At 47.2% G+C, this 25906-nt stretch overlaps 1 protein-coding gene across 2 annotated transcripts; it reads left to right on the top strand.

Moving 5' to 3' along the window:
• The first annotated feature begins 10319 nt into the window (after positions 1-10319).
• Positions 10320-25654, top strand: DHRS7C (dehydrogenase/reductase 7C). Of its 2 annotated transcripts, none has more exons than XM_041769946.1 (7): positions 10320-10454; positions 10653-10812; positions 19408-19520; positions 21262-21472; positions 23113-23205; positions 24324-24479; positions 25393-25654. In XM_041769946.1, the coding sequence occupies exons 2-7, from the start codon at positions 10659-10661 to the stop codon at positions 25599-25601; spliced, it is 936 nt and encodes a 311-aa protein (XP_041625880.1). In that variant the 5' UTR covers positions 10320-10454; positions 10653-10658; the 3' UTR covers positions 25602-25654. The 2 variants fall into 2 exon arrangements, with proteins under 2 accessions (XP_041625880.1, XP_041625879.1); XM_041769945.1 differs by having other exon boundaries at positions 21259-21472.
• Positions 25655-25906: the final 252 nt, after the last annotated feature.

Raw genomic sequence — 25906 nt, 5'->3', positions numbered from 1 at the left:
GAACAGTCAAATAGAATGACATCTTATAATAATGAAGTAGAACAAGTGTTGGAATCATTGTGCTTAGATCACCAGGCTCTTTTGCTTCTAAAAATAAATATGGCTTAAACATGCAAGTTTTGTTTGAGGCCGTGGAGTGCCGCATGTTTGCTAATGTGTGCAATTACAATATTATATAAATTTATCTTATCTTTTAAACTAACATATTATTAAGGCCATGGGCTGTAAGACACATCATTTGGGTTTTTGAAAAAAAATTAAACTGCTAAATTATAACAATCCTAAATATGTCCTAACTTAGATTTATTTATTTATTTATTTTTTAGTGTTTATGGGGTTAGTGGACACATCGTTTCTGGAAGAGGAAGAAAAAAAAAAAAAACAACCCTGAGTCTTTCAAATGAAATTATTCAGTCTGCTTATGCGGAACTGTAACATTTATACTGTCACAGAGTAAGGAGAAATTAGCTTCTTCGTGTTTGGGGCTCTAGTCAAGTACCTAATAAATTATGGTTCCATGGGATTCTGTGTTCCAGCATATTTGAAGAGATAGAAAATGGATTTTTGCAGGAATAAGCCCAGCTCAGAAAGGCACGATGAGGTTCCCCTGGGCCATTTCTTCACCTAGATCAGAGGGACCTGTATCCAGTGGCTTCCGCCCTCCACTGTATACAGGTTTTGTATGGTTTGTCACCCCCCATGTATCCATGTAGGGAGATCCTGTGTCATCGTCACAATATCAAGTCAGAGTCCGATCCTAGAGAGAAGGAAACCTGCCTGAAATCCTGAAATGTTCACAGAGACATTTGGTTCTCTAAAAAAAGTCTGTGCAGGATGTGACCAAAGTTGCCAAGGGAAAAAATTAATTTTCTGGAGCCACGTGCGAAAAGCTGGTGTCATCAGATGGCACAGGTGGCACCTTGACAAATACGTGATCAGTTAGATGCCAGGACAGGACCTGAGACGATTGGTCCCTGAGGTTCAAGCCAAGACTCTTTGCTATGTCCTCTGAACTCCCAAGGCACTTTTCTTCCTTTCAAATTTTTTAAACGGCAGTTTTATTAAAGTATAACATACATAACCCTGAGTATACACACACCCTAAGTGTACGGCTTAGTGAATTTTCAGAGAGGGAACATGCCCTGTAACCACCACCACCCCCAGATCAAGAAACAGAGCCAAGGTGTCTCATTTTCATCTAGCTTTGCTCTGAGACAGCCCCAGGTGGATTTGAACTCCTTAGTAGAGAAATAATCTATTTATGGATTTGTTCCCCTCTTAAAGGTTGTAAATTGCTTCTCTATGGCAAGGACTTTTCTCTGTACCTGCCCCCAACGTCTAAAACTGTGGTTGGTGGAACACCTGGGTGGCTCAGTGGTTGAGTGTCTGTCTGTCTTTGGCTCAGGGCATGATCCCGGGGTCCTGGGATCAAGTCCCACATTAGGCTCCCTGCATGGAGCCTGCTTCTCCCTCTGCCTGTGTCTCTGCCTCTCTCTCTCTCTCTCTCTCTCTCTGTGTGTGTGTGTGTGTGTGTCTAATGAATAAATAAATAAAATCTTTAAAAAATTGTGGTTGGCAAGTAGAAAACCTTCATACACACATGTCTGCTTGTATGTGTATATATATGTGTATGTGTGTGTGTGTGTGTTTAGGAAAAAATATCAAATGAACACACACACACACACATATATTCTATCCAATAGACCTTTGTATTTTTTAGCATTTTGCAGATATTGATACAGTTTGTGATTAAGGCATGGACTCAGGAGCCAGAGTGCCTGGCTAGAAACCCTAGCTTTTCACCTTGACCTTGGGTGAGTCATTCATCCCTCTGTGCCTCAGATTTCTCATCTGTAGAATGAGAGAATAATCCTCCCTATTTCAAAGATCATGAGGACTAAGGGCATTAGTATGTGTGACGATCCTAGAATAACAGTCAGCACCTAGTAAGCACAACAGAAGGATTAACTGCTAGGATCTGCCACGGGCAAAGCACTGTGTCAGGTCCTGTGGGTATTTAAGGAAACAAGATAGAGTCTGAGCCCTTGCCAGTGAGTTGGGGAAACAATGGTGAAATCTCAGTGACCACATCCAGGGGAGAGAGCCAGGATCGAATGAGGGCCCCAACCAACCAACCATTTTAAGTGTGGACACTGTCTACCCTTAGTTAACCATTCAGTGACTTTTATCAGGTGTCTACAATGTTCCAGGCACCACACCATTCTTCCTGATGTAAGGATTCCAGCTTCTCCCTTTTCTGATATTAGCAAAATACCCATTTGGGGTCAGTTGTTAGAAAACCGGTCCAAGTCTACTGCCTACTTACTGCACCAACAAACCCAAGCAGTTTCCAGAATGTCAAGTGTTTTGACTAATCAACCCATCACGAGAAGCCACCAGCAATGGCTCTCAATGGTCTTACCCAACCAGGCTCACGAGACTCAGAGGCAAAGAGTCCATGTCTCCCCTTATGAGGTGAGTGGTAAAGAAGGGTGACCACTGACTCCCTGTGCTTGAGCAGGAATAAACAAGGTGTTTCCAGGTGAAGAACTGAAAAAGCAGAAGTCTCCAGTGGGTCTAAACTCACTGATTGGCCCTGAGTCTGTTTTATTGATTGTTTTCATAGAATTGACAACTTAGCCTCTTTGCTGTCACCAGACAAACCCATCTTGGGGAATCACAGCTGAATGGTCTGGGCTGAGAGGGACTTCTTTGAAGACCAGAATTATGGTTAGTTAGTAGGCTTGCCCAGTGAGATGCACCATGTTTGCTCATGTTAACACTGTTCACTCCTTGAACACTGTGAGGTGTGTGTCATGGAGATACAGAGCCCGTACGCTGGTCCTGTAGAAACAATTTAGTGTTGTTCCCAAGGAAAGAGGTGGGAGGACACTGTAAAACCACCAAGATGAAAGGTTAGGGGGCATGTCCATCACTTGGTGGTTGACCAATATTGCTATTCACTTTTACTAAGTCAACTGTGCTGCCTTAGAGAGACAGACTATCTGGGTGGGGCTTTAACTACTTAGGGATTTTTTTTTTTTTAGTCATCACAAAGCAAGAGAGAGACATCTTTTACACAGTGAAAACACAGAAGAAAAGAAGGTGGCAATCTAGAAAACAGGAGAATTTGGAGGTCAAGCAAGATTATAAAGGTGTCACACAGGATCTGTTTGCTTCTCTCTTTGATTATTTTCTTTTCTCTTTTCTTTTTTTTTTTTCTCTTCTCTTTTCAACAAGGAAATATTTCAATATACATGAGCTAATGTAACCGACGTGCATGCAGCCACTGGTCCATGTGACAGAATTAAGTGCTTTGTCGTGGTTGTCACAGATCTCTCTTTCAAAAGAGAGAGAGAGAAGAAATAAGTTGTAAGAGATATAATGAGCACCTCACATTCCCCATCTCTTTCTTCTTCTTTCTCCCGGGTCGTAACTAGCACTTGGGAGTCACTTTTAGGTGTGGTCACACACATTTACTGTGCACATCTGTATCCACAAACTATAGGTGAAAGGGTCTAATCGGGCTTCACATTTTATATGAGTGACCATCATCTTAGATTCAGGTTGCCCCCCCAACGAGGTTGGACAATTTTTTAACTAATTTTTTTATTTGGTAAAATACACATAAAATTAAATATACCATCTTAACCATTTGTAAATGCACATTTCAGCAGCATTAAACACATTCCACTGTTGTGCAACCATTGCCACCACCTGTCTCTGGAACTTTTGTCATCTTGCAAAACTGAGACTCTGTCTCCATTCAACACTAACTCCCCATTGTTCCTCCTCCCTGCCCCTGGCACCCCCATTCTGCTTTCTATCTCGATGAGTTTGACCACTCTAGTACCTCATATAAGTGGAATCACCCAGTATTTGTTCTTTTGTGACTGCCTTATTTCACTCAACACAGTGTCCTTGAGGTTCATCCATGTGGTAGCAGGTGTCAGGATGTTCTTCCTTTTTAAGGCTGAATATTCCAATTTTTTAATACATCAGGCTAGTCCAACAACCCACCGTCCTGTCCCATCCTTGCTTTTCCTCTTCAACAGCCCTGCTACCTATGCAATGTTGCCTCCAGGCATGGGGAGCACCCATCCTCCCCAACGGAGATCAGGAGTGAAATAAGTTTGTGCTGCAAAGCAAGTGCTGGTCCTGGCTGGAAAGAAGGATCGAGCCACCAGAACCTGCGTTTCAGCCCAGAAAATGAGCCTGCGGGAGTGAGGGGGTGACAGACCCAACAATGTACCTATTATGGAAGTACGTGCTCACACATTACCTGACTTAGCCCTGGCACTCTTCACCTCCGAATCCTGCTCAGAGTCCTCAAGAATGGGTGCTGATGTGCATTGAGGTAAGGCAATGAGATGAACCAACACAGATGAGGAAAAAATTGCCAGGGAGAAGGGAGAACCTAAAACTGTCAGGTGCAGTGATGGGCCAGACCCCTTCTGGGTGTTGTATGCCCATCACCTCTTATACTCTGTCTCTACATGGTGACAATGGTAGTAGCATCAGTGTTTCTGTTTCCAGAAGATGCCCATGAGATCAGGTCTAAGTGTGTGCCTGAGGCTACATGCAATTCAGGAGCAGAACTGAGATTCGGACTCAGGACAGGCAGCTCCAAGCCCATCATGCAGCCTTTCTGGGGGCAGAGTAGGAGACAAATTCTCTTGTCTCCTCCTCCATCCCCACGTAGGACTGTCAAAGGCAGGACCCTGGGGCATCTTATAGGAAGAGTAAAGGGGTTGACTAAGCCACTGAGGGAGCACTTGCCTCTGGTCCAGAGATGGATTAGGGCAATTTGATGCTACACTTAGCTTTAAAGATGGCTTCTGCTTGGAACCAAGGAAATTGAAGAGGCTCTAGACGTTCTGCACAAGCAGGCTGGGGCTTGCTGTGCTCTAGATCATGGCTTTCACACCCCAGGCTTTCCAGGATGGCCCCCAACACCACAGAAGCGCATTCACACTGTTCAGTCTTAGTTCTCAAGTCTTGGGCTAGAAAATACCATTATTTCAGGGTCAGGCAAATCTTTAGTCTTCTGTCCTAAGTAGGGTTGCAAGGTAGACTGGGATTTGGAGCAAGAATCTCTCTGTAATTGAAGAGGGTGCTTTTTTAAAAAGATTTTATTTATTTATTCACAAGAGACAGAGACAGGGAGAGAGAGGGAGGGGGGAGAGAGAGAGAGAGAGAGAGAGAGAGAGAGGCAGGTTCCATGCAGGGAGCACGGGAGCACAATGTGGGACTCAATCCCGGGACTCCAGGATCACGCCCTGGGCCGAAGGCAGGCTCTAAACCGCTGAGCCACCCAGGGATCCCCAAAGAGGGTGCTTTTGGTTGGAATATCCTTTGTCTGTGGCAGTCAAGCCAAAAGAAAGGGAAACTCCCACCACCCTTAGTGGGTGTGAGTTTTCACTGGTTCAACTAAAGTTCCCCTGAGAGTTGTGTCTGAACCCAAATAGAGTTCCATGCCTGAGAGCCCACTGCTCTGTCTTGCCTCTTCTGCATGGCCAGGGTCATGGGGCAAAGTGGAAGCTACCAAACATTATTCAACCAAGCTCTGAGGCTCTTGTAACCAGTGGCCCCCAGTATCTCTTAGACACAGTGAGGCTGTCATCCAAATGTCAAGGTGTGCAGAAGGCTGTGTGGTCAAAGCAGAACGTGCAGGGAGTTTGGGTGGATCGTGAGCCACCTTCAGGGCTGGCTTGTTATGGAACCACTGATAGTAAGTCTGAAAGAGAACTGAAACCTCAAGATAATCTTCACAGAGAAGTTCCTGTCGATGTCACCAATGGCTTCTCATTACTAAAGTCAAGGTCACTTCTCAGACCTTATCTCACTTGACCAATCAGCAGTATTGGACACAAACAGTCACCTCCCCCCACTTCAAACATATCTTCACTGGATACCCAGGACACCACTCCCTTGTGTCTCCCCCAACACACTGACCACATCACTTCTGTCTCCTTTGCTGACCTTTCTTCAAGCCCCCAAGCTCTGGATGTTGGAGTACCAAAGAGCACAGCCCTCCAGGGTACCCCCAGTCCATACTAATGTCTTAGGGGACCTCATCCCTTTACAACTCTGGCAAAACCACCAACTTGTGATAGCTCTCAAATATATAACCTGAGCCTAGACCTCTCTTACCTGGACATGCCTCCAGACTGGCTTACCCAACTTCCTACTCAACACCCCCACTTAGATTAACAGGGTTTCAAAATTAACAGAACAAAACAGCACTTGTAGTTCACCCACATCCTCAATCACTGCTTCCTGCAGCCTTCCCCAACTCCAGAAAAAGGAAGGAAGGAAGGAAGGAAGGAAGGAAGGAAGGAAGGAAGGAAAATTAATAGTAACTATCCTATTAGTCATTCAAGTCAAAATCTTGGAGTAGGGGCACCTGCGTGGCTCAGCTGGTCTTGGTCTCAGCTCAGGTCTTGATCTCAGGGTCATGAGTTCAGGCCCTGTGTTGGGCTCCAACTGGGCATGGAGCCTACTTTAAAAAAAAAATCTTGGAATGATCTTGACTCTTCTCTTTCCTTTATTCCTCTCTATCCAACGTATGAGCAAATCCCGTCTGCTATACCTTCAAATATGTCTGAATCCAGGCACTTCTCACCACCTTGACTGCTACCCAGTGAAGACAAACCAAGGCCAGCATCACTGTTTACCTGGGTTATTGTTGCAAAAGTCTCCCGCTGGCCTCTCTACTTCCATCCTTGTCCCCATACACCCTATTCCCAGTACAACAGGTCTACATGAAAGTCCATTCACATCTTCTCTCTCCTCTGAACACCCCAAGGATTACCATCTCATTTAGAGCAAAAGCCAAAGTTCTAACCATGTCCTACAAGATCTATGGACCCTCCAACAGACACATGAAAAGATGCTCAACATCATTCATCATCAGGGGAATGCAAATGAGAACCACAACATAGATTACCTCACACCTGTCAGAATGGCTAGGGTCAAAAGACAAGAAGCAACAAGTGTTGGCAAGGGTGTGGAGAAAAAGGAACACTTGTGCCCTGTTGGTGGGAGTGTAACTTGGTGCAGCCACTGTGAAGAACAGTATGGAGCTTCCTCAAAAACTTATAAATAGAAATACCATATGATCCAGTAATTTCGCTACTGGGTATTCACCCAAAGAAAACAGAAACACTAATTTAAAAAGATATATGCACTCCTATGTTTATTGTAGCACTATTTACAACAGCCAAGATATGGAAGCCACCTAAGTGCCTATTGATAGATGAACAGAAAAAGAAGATGTGATATATATATATATATATATATATATATATATATATATATAAAATGGAATATTATTCAACCATAAAAGGAATGAGATCTTGCCATTTGTGACAACATGAATAATAGATCTTGAGGATATTATGGTAAATGAGATAAGTCAGAGAAAAACAAATACCACATGATTTTACTTATATGTGGAATCTAAAACCTAAAACAAATCAACAAAGCCAAACTCTTTTTTTAATGTTTTATTTTTATTTCTTAGATTTTACTTATTTATTTGAGACAGAGAGAGAGCACGAGCAAAGTGAGGGACAGAGGAAGAAGCAGGCTCCGCTGAGCCTGGGGCTCATCTTGGGACTCAATCCCAGGACCCCCAAAATCATGACCTGAGCTGAAGGCAGATGCTTAACCAACTGAACCACCCAGGTGTCCCCACAAAACCAAACTTTTAAATACAGAGAACAAACCGATGGTCACCAGAGAGGGATATGTAGGGGGACGGGAAAAACAGATAAAAGGAACTCAGAAGTACACACTTCCACTTATAAAATAAATCAGTCATGGAGATGAAAGGCACAGTATAGGGAATATAATCAGTAATATTGTAATAACATTACAGATGGTGACCACACTCATCAAGGTGAGCACTGAGTAATGTCTAGAATTGTCAAATCAGTATGTTGTATACCCAAAACTAGCATAACGTTACATGTCAATTACACTTCAATATAAAAAAATTTTTTTAAGATAGGTAGGCTCTCAACTGCTTCCCTAAGTTCATCCATTACTCACCTGCTCCAGTCACTGTGCTCCACGCACAGGCCTCCCTGGCGGCTCCTTGGGAATCCCAAACACATTCTGCCTCAGGGCCTTTGCACCTTGCTGGTCCCTTTGCCTACAATGCCTGTATATCCTCCCATATATCCTCCTTACTTCCTCAGGCATCCACTCAGGCGCCATCTTTCCACCAACACTCTCTGATCACTGTACATGAAATGAGAGTGACATATTCTCGGTTTGCCTTTTCCCTTCTCCCAGGCTAGACCCTATGATGTGCCACTCGGATTCCTCTTGGCTGACAGACTTGTTGCCTCAGCTGCTGGCAGTGTGGTCAGCCAACAGCTAGCTCTTAGCCCCTTCGGGGATCACCTCAGTTACAGAGACCTGACCTTGGGCCCTTTGGTCCCAAGCAGGTAGAGAAGCCACTAGCCCATTGCACGAAAGCTCTGTGACACTCACCTGTGCTGCTTGACTGCTCTTTGCTTTCTGTTTAACGAAAATGGTAGGGCTGGTTTTGAATGAGTCTACATGATACACGGGCATCAGCTGGAGGTAGACATTCCCACTCAAGAGTGGCTCTGACGCATGATGGAGAAGAAAGATCTTCCACGCACAGAACTTGGATGAACACCTATTTTTTAAAAAGATTTTATTTATTTATTTATTTATTTATTTATTTATTTGAGAGAGTGAGAGGGAGCATGAGGAGGGAGGCAGAGGGAGAAGCATACTCCCCACTGAGCAGGGAGCCCAATGTGGGGCTCAATCTCAGGACCCTGAGATCATGACCTGAGCTCAGTGCTCAGCATGAGATTCTCTCTCTCTCTCTCTCTCTCTCTCTCCCCCCGCCCCCACTCCTGCATGCTCATGTGTGTGCTCTCTCTCTTTCTAAAATAAATAAATAAATCTTTTTTAAAAATGTGACATATGTCCACACAATGGAAATGAGTGATCTCCAGCCTTGCACAGTATGGATGAATCTTGCAAACACAATGGTTGGCAAGACAGTAACAACTTTGAGACTCTGTTTAAATAAAAAGTCATAAAAAAAAAATCACAGGTAAAACTAAGATATGCTTTTCAAAGCTAGAAAGTAGTCCCTCCTCAGGGCTGGAAAGAGATATTTCTATATGTATTTTCTATACCAATAAAAAGTTAGGTTTCTTTGATGTCCCTGGTCATCCTAATTTCTAAGGAAGAAATTCTATTTCCTCACTGTCACCCCTGGGGAACTACTCCCTGCCCCCCCCTTCCTGCTCAGTCCAAATAAAAGTAGGACATCATTATGATTGGTCTTCTGGTTTCTGGCAGTTTGAACACTTCAACAGGTTTTTACTTTTCTATGTGTTTTCTTAATTTCTAATCCTACAGCATTCCCTTATGTAATTTAAAAAATCAGCATTTGGGATAAATTCTTAGTAATTTTTTAAACATTTTATTTATCTATTCATGAGAGACACACAGAGAGAGGCAGAGACACAGGCAGAGGGAGAAGCAGGCTCCCTGTGGGGAGCCCAATGCGGGACTCGATTCCAGGACCCCAAGATCATGTCCTGAGCTGAAGACAGATGCTCAACCATTGAGCCACTCAGGTGCCCCAGTATTCTTTTTTTTTTTTTTTTAAGATTTTATATGTAAGTATTCTCTATGCCCAATGTGGGGCTCGAACCCACAACTCCAAGATCGAGAGTTGCATGCTCCACCAACAGAACCAGCCAGGTGCATACATTTTTCATGCTTTTAATCATTCAGGAAGACAACAGTTATCTTCTTGTGAGCTGGATCTATACTGGGTCTGTCCTCCCAAGAGTCCTGCAAGATGGGACTGTTGGGCTCATTTTACAAAGAAGCTAAGGCACATGCAGGGAGGTGACACAGCTTGACTAAGGAGAAACACCCCAAACTCTGCTCATGTCACAATTCCCAGGGTTCATTCTGCAACAGGTTCCACCCTGCTTAAAAATTTTCTATGCTTTTCATTCCCTCCAGAGAGGGAAGGCCAGATGGCTTGCAGCCACATGGGTCTGAGCTACCTGGAAGCATCCAGACCCACGGTTATAGGAATGGATGACTGGATGTTTGCACTGAAAATCCCAGGTCCTGATCCCTAATGCCCAGCCCCGAACTGCAGAGGAAAACTCCAATAGTCAGGCTTGCCAGAGAGCTTTAAAAGTCCTGGCAGGAACTCTGAAATCAGACCCGGCCAGCATGTGTCCCTGAATATCAGAATAGACACTATATTTACCCTGAAAAGCCCTTCAGTGCACTGACAGCTATAAATAGTCATTAGGGCCCGAGCAAGTGGCCTTAACACATGGATTTCCTTCCAAAAATGCAGACCCATTTTAATTAAATTTGTAATTAACCTCTGGGAGGGCAGGCCCCGGATTCCGTTTGCTTTTGGACACACCGTGAGTAATTTCCTATTCATTGAACGTTTGGGGATTAGCATGCTCGCTGGGTGCTTAGCTCAGAAGCAGCTTGCACAGGACCTGGCTCCCTGGAGAAGACACATGGGCTCATGGTGAACGCACCCTGTAGCCTGGGGCCAGGTGTCCCCGTCAGAGTCTCTTTGCAAAGCCAGAGAATTTTCCCTCTGTTTCCCCCAGAACAAGATGGGAGTCACAGCCGTGCTCATGCTGCCTCTGCTGCTCCTGGGAATCAGCGGTCTCCTCTTCATCTACCAAGAGGTGTCCCGGCTGTGGTCCAAGTCAGCCGTGCAGAACAAAGTGGTGGTGATCACCGATGCCATCTCAGGACTGGGCAAGGGTAAGCCGGCTTCTCGACCTGAAGGACGAGAGGTGGCAGGATGGCCACCTGGCCAACCTGCTAGCGGGAGGGGGATCAACGCTGTGTCCTCTCCGAGGGTCTGTCATTAACCAGCAAGTGTCTTGTCTTTGGGGGGCTGTAGCTCCCACGCCTGAGACATGAAGGGATTGGCATAGCCGGGCTTGCAAACTCATAGCCTTGGAGCCAAAAGGGGTCTGCAGATGTGATTTGCTTCACCTTCATCGGGTTCTGGAAGTGTTGAAATGCAAAGTCCTTCACTGGGGCGGCATACCAACTATGAGCCCAGACTTGGGCGCTGGATTGAGTTCCGGGCTCCATCACTTACTAGCTGGTGACTGTACTTGTCTGCTTTGGATTTCCCATCTAGGAAAGTGAGGATAATTACTAGTAGTCTTTACCTCATGGTGTTGTTGTGGAAGGAAGGAAGGAAGGAAGGAAGGAAGGAAGGAAGGAAGGAAGGAAGGAAGGAAGGAAGGAAGAAAAGAATAGATGGAAAGCATGTAGAAGCACCAAGTGTGCATAGTGGTGATAATGATGCTGAACACATTTAGGCAGAACAAGTGCATTCTGGTGCGCCACACACCCCACTCATCCCTAGTGTATTGCACTCAGGCCAATTAGTTCAACCACTTACCTCCTGGCCTTGAAGGTACATATGTTTGTGGCCTTTGAATTAGATGGTCTTAGGGGGCTTTTCTCCTGGAGACATGAGGGCAGGCAGTGTCCTTAGGTTTGTTAAGATTCTAATTCTATCTCTCCTAATGATGGTTGTGCAGCCACCTACAGGATAATTTGGGGGCACCTTTTGTGGTGGTTTGTGTTATTTTTAATTGAATGTAGAACCCACATGGCCAAACATTCAACAAGTGTCCGGTGGGTCCATTACGTGCTGTGTATTGAGGTGAGCATGGTACCTTCAGGGAAGGGCTGGCACCCATTCCCGTGGTGCTGCCATCATGAGAACATTCGTAACCTCCTGTTTGGGATTCTCTAAGAACTTCATTCCTTGGGTCTCCCAATGGGAGCCAATCCACATGCTTCGGAAGACAGGATCAATGTCAGTGGGTGGTTAACTCAAGCTCACCGTGTGACATAAAAAAATAAAGCAAAACAGATGAACTGGGTTCTCTGTGTGTCCCTCCATGGGTCCTAGGAGCAATTCCCAAGGAGGACATCCTGCATCATTAGATTCAGGGCTCAAAAGGGAGGAGAGATACAGTCCTCAACTTCTACAAGGACAAGCTAGGGCACACACTTCTGTCAACCAGACCAGACACGAGACAAGAGGGACAAGTGGTTGCCATGAGCCAACAGAACAGAGACACTCACCTACAGACACTCAGAGGCCGTCTTTGGGGGAAACCTGTTCTTTCAACAGAACCTGTCCCTGTTGCATCAGACCAGCTGCCAACATGAGACCCCCTTCCTTGTGGAGCCTTCTCTGCCACAGACAGGGCACAGTCTTTCTTCTTCTCAGAGGGGCTCCAGAAAACTGGCCTCTGGGGTCCCACAGTTCCTCCTATAAACACTCCGCTGTTACCACACTCCTCACACCGGGCAGTATGCGTGTGTTTCTCAGTTGGTCCGCTAGATGAGCTCCCTCCAGGTACAGCCTGTGATTTATTCACCCTGGTGTCCCATCACCTAGCTCAAAGCTTGGCATAGACTATGTACTCCCTCCCCCCAAAAAAAGTTTATTTAATAAGTGCCTTTAAAAGCAACCATCTTATGAAGAAAGGCACTCCTTTGGCTATGTATGTGGTCATCTCTTTGCCTCGTTGTTTCTGACCAGATTCCAATATGATCAGAGAACATATTCTCTACGATTTCAATTCTTTTTCTTTTTAAGATTTTATTTATTTATTGGAGAGAGCATGAGCATGAGAAAGAGAGCACAAGCAAGGGGAAGGGCAGAGGAAGATGGAGAGGCAGGCTCCCTGAGGAGCAGGGACCCCAACACGGGGCTCGATCCCGACCCCGGGATCATGACCTGAGCTGGAGGTAGATGCTTAACCCACTGAGCCACTCAGGTGCCCCCATACAATTTCAATTCTTTTTAAATTTGCTGAGGTGTGTTTTATGGCCCAGGATATGGCCCATCTCAGTGCACGATCCACAGGTGCCTGGAAAGGGTGACCTCCTGCTGTGGTTGTGCGGAATGTCCCACAAAACCTCGATCAGATCCCGTCTGTCCGGAAGGCTGTCCAGTCCTGCATCCTTCTTCCCTGTCGCTGGGAGATGTATATTTGTTTCAGGAGCTCTTTAAATTTATTTTTAAAGTCTCATTCGGTCATAGTGATACACTGCACCAATCGGGTACCTGAGAAATACAACCCAGGGGCAACGTGGCATCTTCAAAGGATTGAGGCCTGGTATCGGTCACGACTCCCATCACCGTTCTGTTGTGCTGGGTCTTCTGGACCCACTCTGGGAAAACAATGCAAAGCAGAAAGAAAAAAGTAAATCCAAACATTCAGAAGTAACCTGAGAAGTGAGGCATGGGTGGCCTTAAATAAACGCCTCGCTGGAACCCGCCGCTGAGCGCAGGGATCGCAGGATCACCCAGCCCCATTCCTCAGTTCTGGGGCAGGATAAAGTGAGGGGCACGGCGCCGATGACACGGGCCACACACGGTCCCCAGCGCATCCCACACCCGTCCCCTGGGACCTGAGTGAACCCAGCCAGGAGCGCGGGTTTCCGGAGCAATAAGACAGGGATCAGGACCCCAGAACCCTGCCCGGAGCCCACGCAGCTCGGCCCCATCGGGAATCAGGTCACTTTGTACCTTGTCGACAGCGAGAGTGACTCTCAAAATACTTCACCACTGTGCTTGAACTTGAAGTGTTTCTCAAATTGGGCTGCTTGCTTCTCAATCATCGGCCTCTTAACAGGGGCTCCAGGTCATCCTTTCACCCGAAGTCAGGCGGTGGCAAGTGCAGGGCAAGGAACCGTGGAAGGCGGGCCTCAACTTATGTGTGCTGCGTGGAAAAGAAAAAGCTTGGTGCCAAGCTGCCCGACGTGAGATACACTGAGCCCAGCTCCTGAGCCGACCTGATCAAGATTCAGACCAAGAATGTCTGAATATGCTAGAAGGACTTATTTGGGAGGGGGACTTTAGGCTGGCTGTCTCGAAGCAGGGGTAGCACCATCCACTGGGCTCCAGCCTCCTGGGCCCACCTGGGAGAGGCAAGGTGTTCGCAGAGAAGAGGGGGTGGGTGATGATCAAGAGCACTCCTGGCTGCCTCTGCAAGGAGGCCAAGGCCACGGGCCCCTCCCCAGCCCCCGCGCCCAGCGCGTAGATGTAGAGGATGAGTGGGTGACACCCCCGCATACTCCTTTCTGGGGGTCGGGGCACGGACCAAGGGGCAGACCCATGCCGAGAACCCAGTACCCCCATGAGAATGTCATTGCTTGGAGTCACAGCCTGGCCTTCTACCTCCAGGTGGTCTCTTTTGGTGAATTCCATTATAAACTCTAATATATTAAAAAGGATTTTCAGGGCAGCCTGGGTGGCTCAGTGGTTTAGCATCTGCCTTCGACTCAGGATGTGATCCTAGAGTCCCAGAATCAAGTCCCGCATTGGGCTCCCTGCATGGAGCCTGCTTCTCCCTCTGCCTGTGTCTCTGCCTCTCTCTCTCTGTGTGTGTCTCTCATGAATAAATAAATAAAATCTTAAAAAAGAAAAAAAAAGGATTTTCAGGTAGGGGTGCCTGGGTGGCTCAGTCGGTTAGGCATCTGCCTGTGGCTCAGGTCCTGATCCCCAGGGTCCTGGGATTGAGACCCGCATTGGGCTCCCTGTGCTGTCTTTCTCTGTCAAATAAACAAATAAATGAATCTTTTTTTTTAAAGCATTTTTTCAGGTAAAAAGAACAGAAAACACACCTAGAACCCTGCCCACTTGGAAACACGTCTTTCTGTTTCCTTTACAATGCTCATACATGTAGTCAGCAGTGACCATCTGATGGGTGCCATGTTCTGGGCCCAGGAGTCAGGGCAGCAGCAGGACAGCCCACCCCACTCTGAAATTCATGCAGCAGAGAAAACCCTTCCTCTGTGTCCCGATTTTTTAAAAGCAATCTAATAGTCTCGTGACTTTTCTGATCACTATTAGATTATATAAGACCCTTTGGGCATGATAGGTGCCCTGACACACCATCAATCCTTCGATTTAGAAATTGGGACGCCCGGTCCAATGCATTAGAAAACGTGTGGATTTTCATTGAGGTTAATGCCCTCTTCCATCTACTCACCCAGACCCAGGGGTCAGAAAGTTTGTTCCTCTTTCGAACTCTTCTGGGCCTGGAGCAGGGGGCCAGAAGGGAATAGAAGGAAAGCAGGAGGGAGCCTCATCTGGCTGACACTGTCATGAGGCTTCAAGCTCATGGCCTGGCATCTGTTTAAAACCAAGTCTGGCATTTTCTCTGCAGCCACTTCTGCGGGTCCTTCAGAGCCCCTCCCTGGGAACATCCGGCCCCCATTTCCACGAGGCCTGCACACTCCACTTGCTCAAGTCTCTTTCGGTCCCGGGGTTTAAGGGCAAGCACTTCTCCTGGGCCCTCTGTTTTAATAAGATCCAATCAAGGTTGACGGCAAAAAAAGGGCATTTATTATCTGCCACAAGTAAGGTTACCGGGGCTGGCTCTCAAAGCAGCACCTCCCAGAGTAAAAAGCAGTGTGTTTTCATTGATCGGTCCCACGAATGCATCAGCCGGGTAGTTGCCCTTGAAATCCAGACTCTTCTGGCTTTAGCCAGCCCCATGGTCCCTTCTGCCCCTTCCTGGGATCTTGAGTGCCCTCTGGTTGGACACTGCAACAACAGCTAAGCCTTTGTGGTTGGTTCTAATTAGCTAACACCACTGCCCTGTTGACAGAACCTCAGCAGAATTCAAAACAGCTCCCACGCAACCCACAGCTTATGTCTCCTCCATCGAGCTTGTGAGGCTGGGTTTTGGAGTGCAAATGCCCTGGGACAGCCAGGTCCTCCTCTGCTCTGCTCTGCGCAAACCTGCGGCACCCCTCCTCATGTTGGATTTTGCAGGTGGGACTCAGACCCCGTCCCCTGGCTCCACGGCCACAGGGAACCCAACAGCAGGCTGTTCGAATGGTCCCAGTGGAGACAAAGGGCAAAAATCCACATCTCAATTCTCTCCCCAAATCCTGCTTCAAAGGCCACTCTCTCTCCTTTTCTTTGTCCAATTTGTGTCCTATTTGGAGGATAAGACAATATTGAACTCCATAAAACAGGGTTTTAGTGATTTCCTTTGAAAATACGCATCTGGGGTTGGCAGGGCACTTCCGAATTTTACATCTGTTTGATCTCGGTGCGCTGGTCAAATTTTCCATTTAAAACCCTGTTACACGTGCGTCTGTGCAATTTAACATCTCATTACACACAGAGTCAGCGCATGGCACGGAAACACCGGTTTCTGCAACATCAGTTTTAAAGGCTTCGAAATATTCAATAAATACCATCATTGACCAGCCTCCCATAATATAGGACATTTATAACCATCTCCACCTCTTTACTGTTATAATAGCACCGAGATAGACAACGTGATAACTGTGTCCACTCAGACATTCTTAATTATCTTCTTAGAATAAATGCCTCATAAATGAAATAACCCGGTCAAAGTCTATATTTGGCTTTAAGGATTCTATCCAATTTTTATTCCAAAAGATTGTGGCAATTTACACTGCCACCAGCAGGGAATGTGTGACTCTCCCTGAATTTCGTTTTCAATTATCTGATGGATGAGAATGAACGTTCTGTTTTAAACTGCATGTCTTTGTTCTTGGCACCAAACTCTCACCTTCTATATATTAATCAGCTCTTTGTGATTCTCTTATGAATTGCTTACTCATCTCACTAGCCAACTTCTTCACTGGGGTCTTTGTTTGGCTTTCTTATTGATTTATAACAGGTCTTTGTAGATCAAGTAAATTAGCCCTTTTCTGACATATGTATTTTATTTTATTTTTTAAAAAGATTTTATTCATTTATTCATGAGAGACACACAGAGAGAGGCAGAGACACAGGCAGAAGGAGAAGCAGGCTCCCTGCGGGGAGCCCCATGTGGGACTCGATCCCAGGATCCTGGGACCACAACCTAAGCAGAAGGCAGACACTCAACCACTGAGCCACCCAGGTGCCCCCTGACATATATATTTTAAATAGATTTCCTCAGGGCGCCTGGGTGGCTCACTTGGTTAGATGTCTGACTCTTGATTTCAGCTCAGGTCATGATTTCAGGGTCCTGGGATTGAGCCCTGCAACAGGCTCTGTGCTTAGCACGAAGTCTGCTTTACATTCTCTCTCTCTCTGTCTGTCTGTCTCTCTCTCTCCCTCTGCCCCACCCCTACTTGCACTCGAGCTCTCTCTCTCTCTCTAAAGTAAATAAAAATCTTTAAAAATAATAAAAATAAATACACTTCCTCAAGTTGTCTTGGTCTTAATTTTCATTCCTGTTTTCTGCTGTAAGGAAAGGATTTTTTTAAGGATAAGAAAATCTATAGATCTTTTCTGTTATGACTTTTTTCCTTTGAGGTCAGGCTTCTAAGATCTTTCTCTAAAGCAAGTCATTTCTCCTTTCTTCTAGTTCTTTTATGGCTCTGTTTTGACATTTAACTGTTTAATATATTTTAGAGTATCACATTCTCCCCAATAGTTAGTTAGGAGTTCAAATACCACATTTTATTTCATTATTTTTAAAATTCCACTTTTTCAGTAGTATGTTCTTTACCCATTGATTCATCCTGCTAACTTTAAAATACACCAAACTCTTACGAATTCTTGGCTCTATTTTTTCTATCCATACTTGAGCCACAAACAGGCTGCTTTAATTTCTGTAGCTTTATCATGTATTTTAATAACTGATGGTTGGTCCATTCCTATTTTTGTTCATCAAACTGTTCATTGCTTTTCTTATGCATTTATTCTTCCAAATAAGGTTTGTAAACTATTCCAAGTAAAGTTTAGGATCTTTCCATCCCTTTCCAAGACATGTTGGGATCTTGATTTACTGCATCAAATTCACTTGGAGATGGATTAACATCTTCATTGATTTCCACCATCCAGAATGGTCATGGACACCCTCTTTCTCAACAAAGCACCTATATTTAGAGAAATCGTCCCTGCCCTGTGGTCCCAACAACTCAAGGTGACATTTTTAACACCTTTATTTCTTGGTTTTGGTTTCCCTTGGTCAGCAGAACTGTCCACATCCTCCCTCCTCCCTGCTCTCATCACACACATTACACCTGCTTCTAGACCTCACTGGGACCTCCCATCTGTCCCTCACCCCTGCTCCTATCTGAGACCACAGGGTCCAGCATCTCAACTGCTCTCCCCTCATATTACAACCCCCTGCCCACAATGCCTGCTGATCACATCCCATTTGGCCCCCTACCAGTGGACATTGCCTCCTCAGGAGTCACACACCTATTGTACCCACAGTCAGTAGACATAAGTGAATAAAAGGCTGGTCCTCTTACCTCCAGGTGGGACACCTCTGCATTTGCATTTACACTCCAGAAACTTCCTTGGATCCACCCACACCTAGATTTTCCCTGAAACCTTACTCCCGGATGGATTTCCTCTAAAGAGCATTCCCTCAATAAAACCTGGCTGCCTGAGTCCCTGCCTCTAATTTTGCTTCTGGGAAAACCACCCAAGACACGGCCTCATGTGGTCACCATGGGAATTAAGTGATCTAATATATGCAAATCTCTTTCAACAGTCCCTAGAACAAGTAAACACTCAAAATATATTAGCTTTTATTGTTCTTAAATATCAGTATTATTGCTACACGAGACTACTGGGTGTCTACCAACCTTTGCCCCGTTGAGAAAGCCCTATGTTGGGTGAGTCAGGAATTTGGTTCAGAATAAAATTAACTAGACACAAAGCAGAATTATTGTTTTTTCCTTTTTTTTTTATTTTTATTTATTTATTTATTTATGATAGTCACAGAGAGAGAGAGAGAGGCAGAGACACAGGCAGAGGGAGAAGCAGGCTCCAAGCACCGGGAGCCCAATGTGGGATTCGATCCCAGGTCTCCAGGATCGCGCCCTGGGCCAAAGGCAGGCGCCAAACCGCTGCGCCACCCAGGGATCCCTGTTTTTTCCTTTTTAAATAAAAATAACCCTGGATGGAGTATCTACCCACAGAGAAAATGTGCAGGAAACGGGTGACATTAGGAAAAAATCCACGACGGCTGATTCCTATATCTTTAGATTAAGATATATTGAGGGCTTTGATCCTGGAGGGCTAGGTGGTCAGGATCATCCCTCTGTCCAGCTTAAGGAAGAATATCCTAATAATCAGAACCATCCCAGGAAGGAAGGGTCATGTCTCTCCACCCTGATCCCCTTCATGGGAGGTAACCACGCGGAGGCTGGAAATGACAAAAAAAAAGTTCAAGCCCCGGGAGGAGGTTGAATGAAATGACCTCTAAGTAGGGACCCTGTGGCCCTAGGACTTTTGAGTTCTTTGAAATCTTGAATTTGTATGATGGAGGCTCATCATCCGGGGCTCCATCCTCACGGTGCACCCCGCCCTCTCTCTTCTCCCCACAGAGTGCGCTCGGGTGTTCCATACTGGTGGGGCAAGGCTGGTGCTGTGTGGGAAGAACTGGGAGAGGCTACAGATCCTGTATGATGCCCTCATCAGTGTGGCCGACCCCAGCAAGGTAAGACCTCCTGGCAGGTGGCTGGGGGAGCTCCTGGGCTCCCTTAGCAGCGCTTGGGCTATGTGGGTGAGATTTGGTGCTTGCTTTGGGGGAATGGGAGGCAGGGCTCTCACTCATCTTGACACAGGCAAGGGCTGGCTTATCTTGACCATTCTCCATGCCAGGAACTTGCTCCCTGGCAACTCATCCTCCCCACCCCCTATGTATTTAAGTCAGAGCCAAAGCAGATCCAGACACTAGCGCATGGCACAGGTACGGGCATGATTATAAGCCCTTACGGCTGATTTTTAAAAAGTAATATATCAGGGGTGCCTGGCTGGCTCAGTTGGTGGAGCGTGCGACTCTTGATCTTGGGGTTGTGAGTTTGAGCCCCATGTTGGGTGGAGAGATTACTTAAAAATAAAATCTTTAAAATAAAATCATCCCTCAAATGATATTCCCTTCAAACAAGTCAGGGAAGTGAAGTCACTTTCGATGAAGTCACTGGGAGGTGAACGTTTTCCTGGAGGTGGCAGGTTTCAAAGAGTTTCTGGAGCCTTGTTTAGAGAATTGCCTTTGGAGCTCTCTTGACATTTTGGGTTTGTTGTGTTTAATTCTCCCTTGAGGTTGTTGAATTAGTTTTTGGAAACAGCCCAAAATAATTCACAACGAAGTCTGGTATTTGAGAAGATGGAACAGATGGGACAACTCAGCATTCAGGTTATGTTTTGGGGGGATGTTATCAGGTAATCATTTAAAACGAGGTTCTGAGGTCAATTGTGTGGGAAATACTGAGGATAGCCAAGCTTGTCTGGTGGGTTCCTTTACTGCAGGACTTTTCAGAGCCTTTGATATACTCATGTGCATTGTGTATCCCCAAGAAGGATGTGTAAGAGTCTGTGTTTCCTAAACACTTTGACCAGGGAACCCTCTTATCAGGACTAATGTTTGTCAAACACTGGAATTGCATTTATCACATGGTATCATGACTTTTCCAACCTGTTCCCTGCTCTAGACTGTGAGAGTCTCAATGGCAATTGAATATTTAGGACTGAACACAATGCCTGGCACATAGATGGTGCTCCAAAAATATTGTGTGGAGGGTACGATTTTTTTAATAATACATTTATTTTTTATTGGTGTTCAATTTGCCAACATACAGAGTAACACCCAGTGCTCATCCCATCAAGTGCCCCCCTCAGTGCCCGTCACCCATTCACCCCCAGCCCCCACCCTCCTCCCCTTCCACCACCCCTAGTTCGTTTCCCAGAGTTAGGAGTCTTTATGCTCTGTCTCCCTTTCTGATATTTTGGAGGGTACGGTTTTGGTCAAAAAACAAAATGTGGCTACAGAGCATAGTGAAGGATTCCCCTGGGGCTCCTAGGCCTGTTTGGAAAGCCATTTACAAAAAGGAGCTCATAAATACTTCATAACATCACCGTTGGAATCCATGCTCGGCCTCCCCTGTAAAGGGTGATTTTCATCTGGATTGATCAATTCTGGCCCCTTTGGCTGACAATTCAGACTTATTACTGCATTTTTGCATGTTTGGATTCCTGGGGTAGCTGTGGTACCACGAATGGACTCCCCATCCGCTTCCTTCCTCCCAGAACCATTTCTACTTTTTCTTCTTCATCTCTATCTTGAAGTCATTCCATGAATTCTGAATTCCAAAAAGGGGTGGCTCTCAGATTGAGGGCCCCCAGGATCTGTGACAGAGGTCTTCCCACACACAACCTTGACTCTCTCATTGGTTCAGCAGACATTTACCCCAAAGCTGGTCCTCTTGGACCTCTCGGACATCAGCTGTGTCCAGGACGTGGCCAAAGAGGTCCTGGACTGTTACGGCTGTGTGGACATCCTCATCAACAACGCCAGCATGAAGGTCAAGGGGCCTGCCCATAAGATTTCTCTAGAGCTCGACAAGAAGATCATGGATGCCAATTACTTTGGGCCTATCACGCTGACCAAAGGTCTCGTGAGTTTGACCTTCCTGCAGATTTCTGGGCGACCAGCTGCTAGAGAGGGCTATGTTACATGATCAGACAGTCACCCAATTCTGGATGCAGTCTCTAGTCCCCCTCGGGAATATTCCTATTTATTTGGTGAAAGCTTTCAACATTCTGGCTATAAATGTTAATAAGAAAAAAGGGATTTTGGAAGTATCTTGCTAGTATATTCCAGCCTCCCTATTTGGGGTGCCTTCCTTCCCACCCAAGCCCTGCCCTTTATCCCCTCTTCCTACTCATTTCCATGGCTTCCCCTCCAATCCCATCCCACATATTGGACCATTGTCTTCATGCTTCACATACATTTTGATATATCGACATGGCCTTTGATCTGTTCCCACCCATGTCAGTTGGTCAAGGATAGAGATCCTGTCCTCAGAAATAAAAAAGAAAAAGATTTATCCCCAAACTACAAGAGGCCCAGTGTAGTGTCCTTCCCTTTGCAGGACCAGGGAGAGCAGAATGGGTAAAAAAGGGTAAAATGGCAGCTCTTATGTGGAAAGACCCCACCGCCAAGTTCAAATGCAGGTCTAGAACATGGGAGGTGGGGCTGGAGATGACAGGGAATGGAATTGAGAGTTGAAGCTACCCACCCCCCGCAAAAGTTTGTTAAAGCAGAACCGCAAAAGGGAGGAGATATATATACCTGGAGAACTTCTGAGCTTCAAATGTGAGGAACCCTGGAAGCATGGTCTTAGAGCTGCCTTGTAAACAGCCACAATCTCCAGGATAGTGAGGTTTGGGGCAGCAGGACAGAGGAAGGGATAGGTATCTGAAGCAGAAAGATGACTTTCCAGAGCTTCTGAAATGATGCCCCAGAGATAATGGTTTCCTCTAACGCACATCAGGCAGCCTTCAGGGTTCATCAGCATCCAAATGAGGGATAAAGGGGATAGCAGGGGGAAAGCCAGGGCTGGTTTACTTTCCTGGTTGGGACCTCCAATTTGCTAAGAGACTCTTGCTAGAGTCACTAGCTCTGGGCCTTGGTTTGCCCATCTGTAACAGGCTCTACGTCAAAGTCATTCTTTGATTTTTTTTGTTGTTGTATCTCCATTCCACCTGCATGTACTGTGATTTATTCCATTCTCTGAATTTCTGTATTTCCAAAGTCATTCATTTTTAGGGGAAATCTTTATCACATTGCCATAAATTAAAAACCCTTCTCCCTCTCAATAAATAGAAGGTCCTTGACAATAGAACAAAGTAGCAGTTTCCCCCAAGATGCAGGGCTGGGGCCTTTCCTCTCTTGGTTAAAAGATTCACGCCTTCAAGAGAGGTGTTAAAGACACATAAGGACCCAGAGAGGGGAATCGGAATGGGGTGATCTAGGACCTATCTCACCACTGAGATCCCTGTCACTTCTGTACACGGCGGGGGGGGGGGGGGGGCGGTAGGCTGTCGCTGAAAATCACCCCGAAATCACCAGTAATGGGGTCCAGCCTGCTCTTAGGAAATACGGGAGTAAGGGTGTCCCTGTTCCTGTCCACCTGTCCTGCTGTAATCAGATTTCCAGGGGTCCTGCATGATGAAGGGGATCTGGAGCAGGCTGTCTGCCTGCTCGGTCCGCAACGCGTAACCATGACCCACTGTCCTGTGCTTTCCAGCCTTGCTTCCCGACATGATCTCCCGGAGGACAGGCCAGATTGTGTTAGTGAATAACATCCAAGGGAAGCTTGGAATCCCATTCCGGACAGCTTGTAAGTTGTTATGACAGAAACATTATGTCTATGTCTTATAAGACAGGGGAGGCTGTGTCTAGCACTAGGCATGCAGTTATGGGGTGGGGGTGGCGTCCACAGGTGAGCTGGTCTATTGGTTTTTCTTTCATCCCTTCAGTTCCTACTTCTGAGCACCCATGGGACTCTGCGTTCCTCAGCCCCAGAGGCTCACGTCCCCACAGGCGGTCAGGGCCTGCCCTGTCTGAACACCAACAATCCCTCCCAGACGGACACCCCTGAAATGGGAAGGAAGTTAGGGTTCATCATACCCCAGTGGTGGCTCTAACTCCCCCACCCACCCACAAGCTCTAAGGAATGTCCACTCTACTCTTTTTGAAATCCCTGAAAAGGTTCTTGCTTTCCCAACCGATGACTTTATCCATTTGCAGTGAATTTGGTGAGCAGCTCAGATGGACAGGACCCCACAGCAAAAAAGGCCAGGAGGTGGGAGGGGAGACCTGCTCCGGGCTCACCAGGGTATCGAGCTGGCCCTGGGACCCTGGAGAAATAACTTGGTACCAGCTCTACTGGGAAGGAATGGGAACTCATGCCTGGGCTGGGCATCTTCTATCCATCTTTACCACCACCTGCCAAGGGGGATATTATCCCCATTTTATATATAAGAAAACTGAGCCTCGGGGCGCCTATGTGGCTCAGTGGTTGAGCATCTGCCTTCGGCTCAGGGGATGACCCCAGGGTCCTGGGATCCAGTCCCACGTTGGGCTCCCAGCAGGAAGCCTGCTTCCCCTCTGCCTGTGTCTCTGCCTCTGTGTGTGTGTGTGTCTCTCTCACGAATAAAATGAATAAAATCTTAAAAAAAGAAAGAAAGAAAACTGAGCCTCAGACAGGTAAAGCAATTTGCCCAAGGCCCCGCAGTGGACAGGTGGGTGGCTGAGCCGAAGCAGACCCCAGCTGTGCCTCGATCCACCACTACCCCAGGGCTCCGTGTCCTCCTCTGTGGAGTGGGGGCAGGGCTGGGCTACATGAGAGTCCTCTTCCAGCTGAGCTGGTGGGAGCGTGTGCGCAGGCCTCTGTGGCAGTGCTCCTGCCGGGGTGCAGGGCCGGGCCCCCCACCGACCCCCGACTGTTGCCTCCAGACGCTGCCTCCAAGCACGCCGCACTGGGCTTCTTCGACTGCCTCCGGGCCGAGGTAGAGGAATACGACGTGGTTGTCAGCACCGTGAGCCCCACTTTCATCCGGTCGTACCACGTTGATCCAGGCCAAGGAAACTGGGAGGCCTCCATCTGGAAATGTGAGCTTTCCCAGGGAGGCTGGAGGTGCAGGTCCCAGGAAGGGGGCAGCCTGGGGGCCGCTTCCTGAAGCCTGAGACTGGGGGTGGCCCCCCACCTGGCCAACAGCAGGGAGGGGCCCCCCATACTGCAGTCCTGAGGCACCGGGGGAGCGGGGAATCCTAACCCACATCCAGCAGACGAAGGCCCATCTGGGCTCCGTCACTCACAGGCTCTGTGACCTTGGCCGCGTCACTGCCTGTCCTGGGGTCTCAGTTTCCCCTGAGGAACAGCCAGATCTGATCTTCCAGACCTTCCTACCCCTGCCCCCGACTTTTCCCTGGGAGGCAGCACCAAGTAGATGCTGAGAGTCTGGCACCGGCTTCCCTATACTTGAAGCCGGCCTCGGTTGGATGCTCAGTGTTCCAACACAGGCAATTCGTTGTGAGCTCTGTGCCTCAGTTTCTCTTTAGGCAGTGAGGAATGACTATAGTGCCTGCCTCGCCAGGCACACAGCAAGCGCTCTATAGATGCACCGGATTATTACTGCTGTTCCAGAAGGCTCTGAACAGGGAGCTGCTGCACCCTGCTCGAGGCCCTGTATACACCAGGGAGGCGAGATGGACCAAGATGTGGGCAGGAGGTTGTAGCTTCACGATAGCTGTAAACATAGCTCCTTAATTCATCTGGCACCTTCTGGCTTGAGCTCTTTCTCCTGCTTGCAATGGCTCACAACCCATCCCTACCCCGAAATTAATAGGGCAGGAAACTATGTCCACTTCACGGATGAAGAAACTGAGTCACGGGGGGTGGTGAAGAGTGTCACCACCGGGTTCTCAAGGTCCCTGGAAGCCCATGACTCCAGACCAGGCTCCCCCTTCCCAGTCTTAGGGCACCCAGAGGCTATAACCCCCGCCCCTCCTGGGGGCTTTTTAGTCTTTTTCAGGAAGCTGACCTACGGGGTGCACCCTGTGGACGTGGCCGAGGAGGTGATGCGCACTGTGAGACGGAAGAAGCAGGAGGTCTTCATGGCCAACCCCATCCCCAAAGCCGCCGTGTACATCCGCACCTTCTTCCCAGAGTTCTTTTTCGCCGTGGTGGCCTGTGGGGTGAAGGAGAAACTCAATGTCCCAGAGGAGGGCTAGGTGCTGGGGGCCACACGGGTCAATTCGAGGGGAATAAAGGTTTTCTGGCAAGGTGCAGGTCCCCTGTCCTCTAACTCTGGGGCCCAGCATAAGCTACATCCCTGACCTACCCCTGCCTATGGGAGATGCCCCAACACCAGCCTGTCTCTGCAAGGGCCCCTGGGTGCCTCCCACTGGACATTCCCAGGACACGCATCCAGAAGCTTCTTGACTCTGTAGGGTGACACAGAGCAGAAGAAAAACAGGTACCATAATGGGTCTGACCCCGCATAGACACACACACATGCATGCACACACTTGTATGC

This window comes from Vulpes lagopus, chromosome 10, assembly GCF_018345385.1.
Source record: "Vulpes lagopus strain Blue_001 chromosome 10, ASM1834538v1, whole genome shotgun sequence".
Classification (NCBI taxonomy): domain Eukaryota; kingdom Metazoa; phylum Chordata; class Mammalia; order Carnivora; family Canidae; genus Vulpes; species Vulpes lagopus.
Note: the sequence above shows the minus strand (reverse complement) of the source record. Positions and strands in the feature narration are given on the sequence as shown.

Coding starts and splice junctions, on each gene's coding strand:
- DHRS7C (XM_041769945.1), top strand. CDS start 10,659: ATGGGAGTCACAGCCGTGCTCATGCTGCCTCTGCTGCTCCTGGGAATC. Junction 10,813..19,407: donor CATCTCAGGACTGGGCAAGG/GTAAGCCGGCTT, acceptor TTCTCCCCACAG/AGTGCGCTCGGGTGTTCCAT. Junction 24,480..25,392: donor GGAGGCCTCCATCTGGAAAT/GTGAGCTTTCCC, acceptor GGGGCTTTTTAG/TCTTTTTCAGGAAGCTGACC.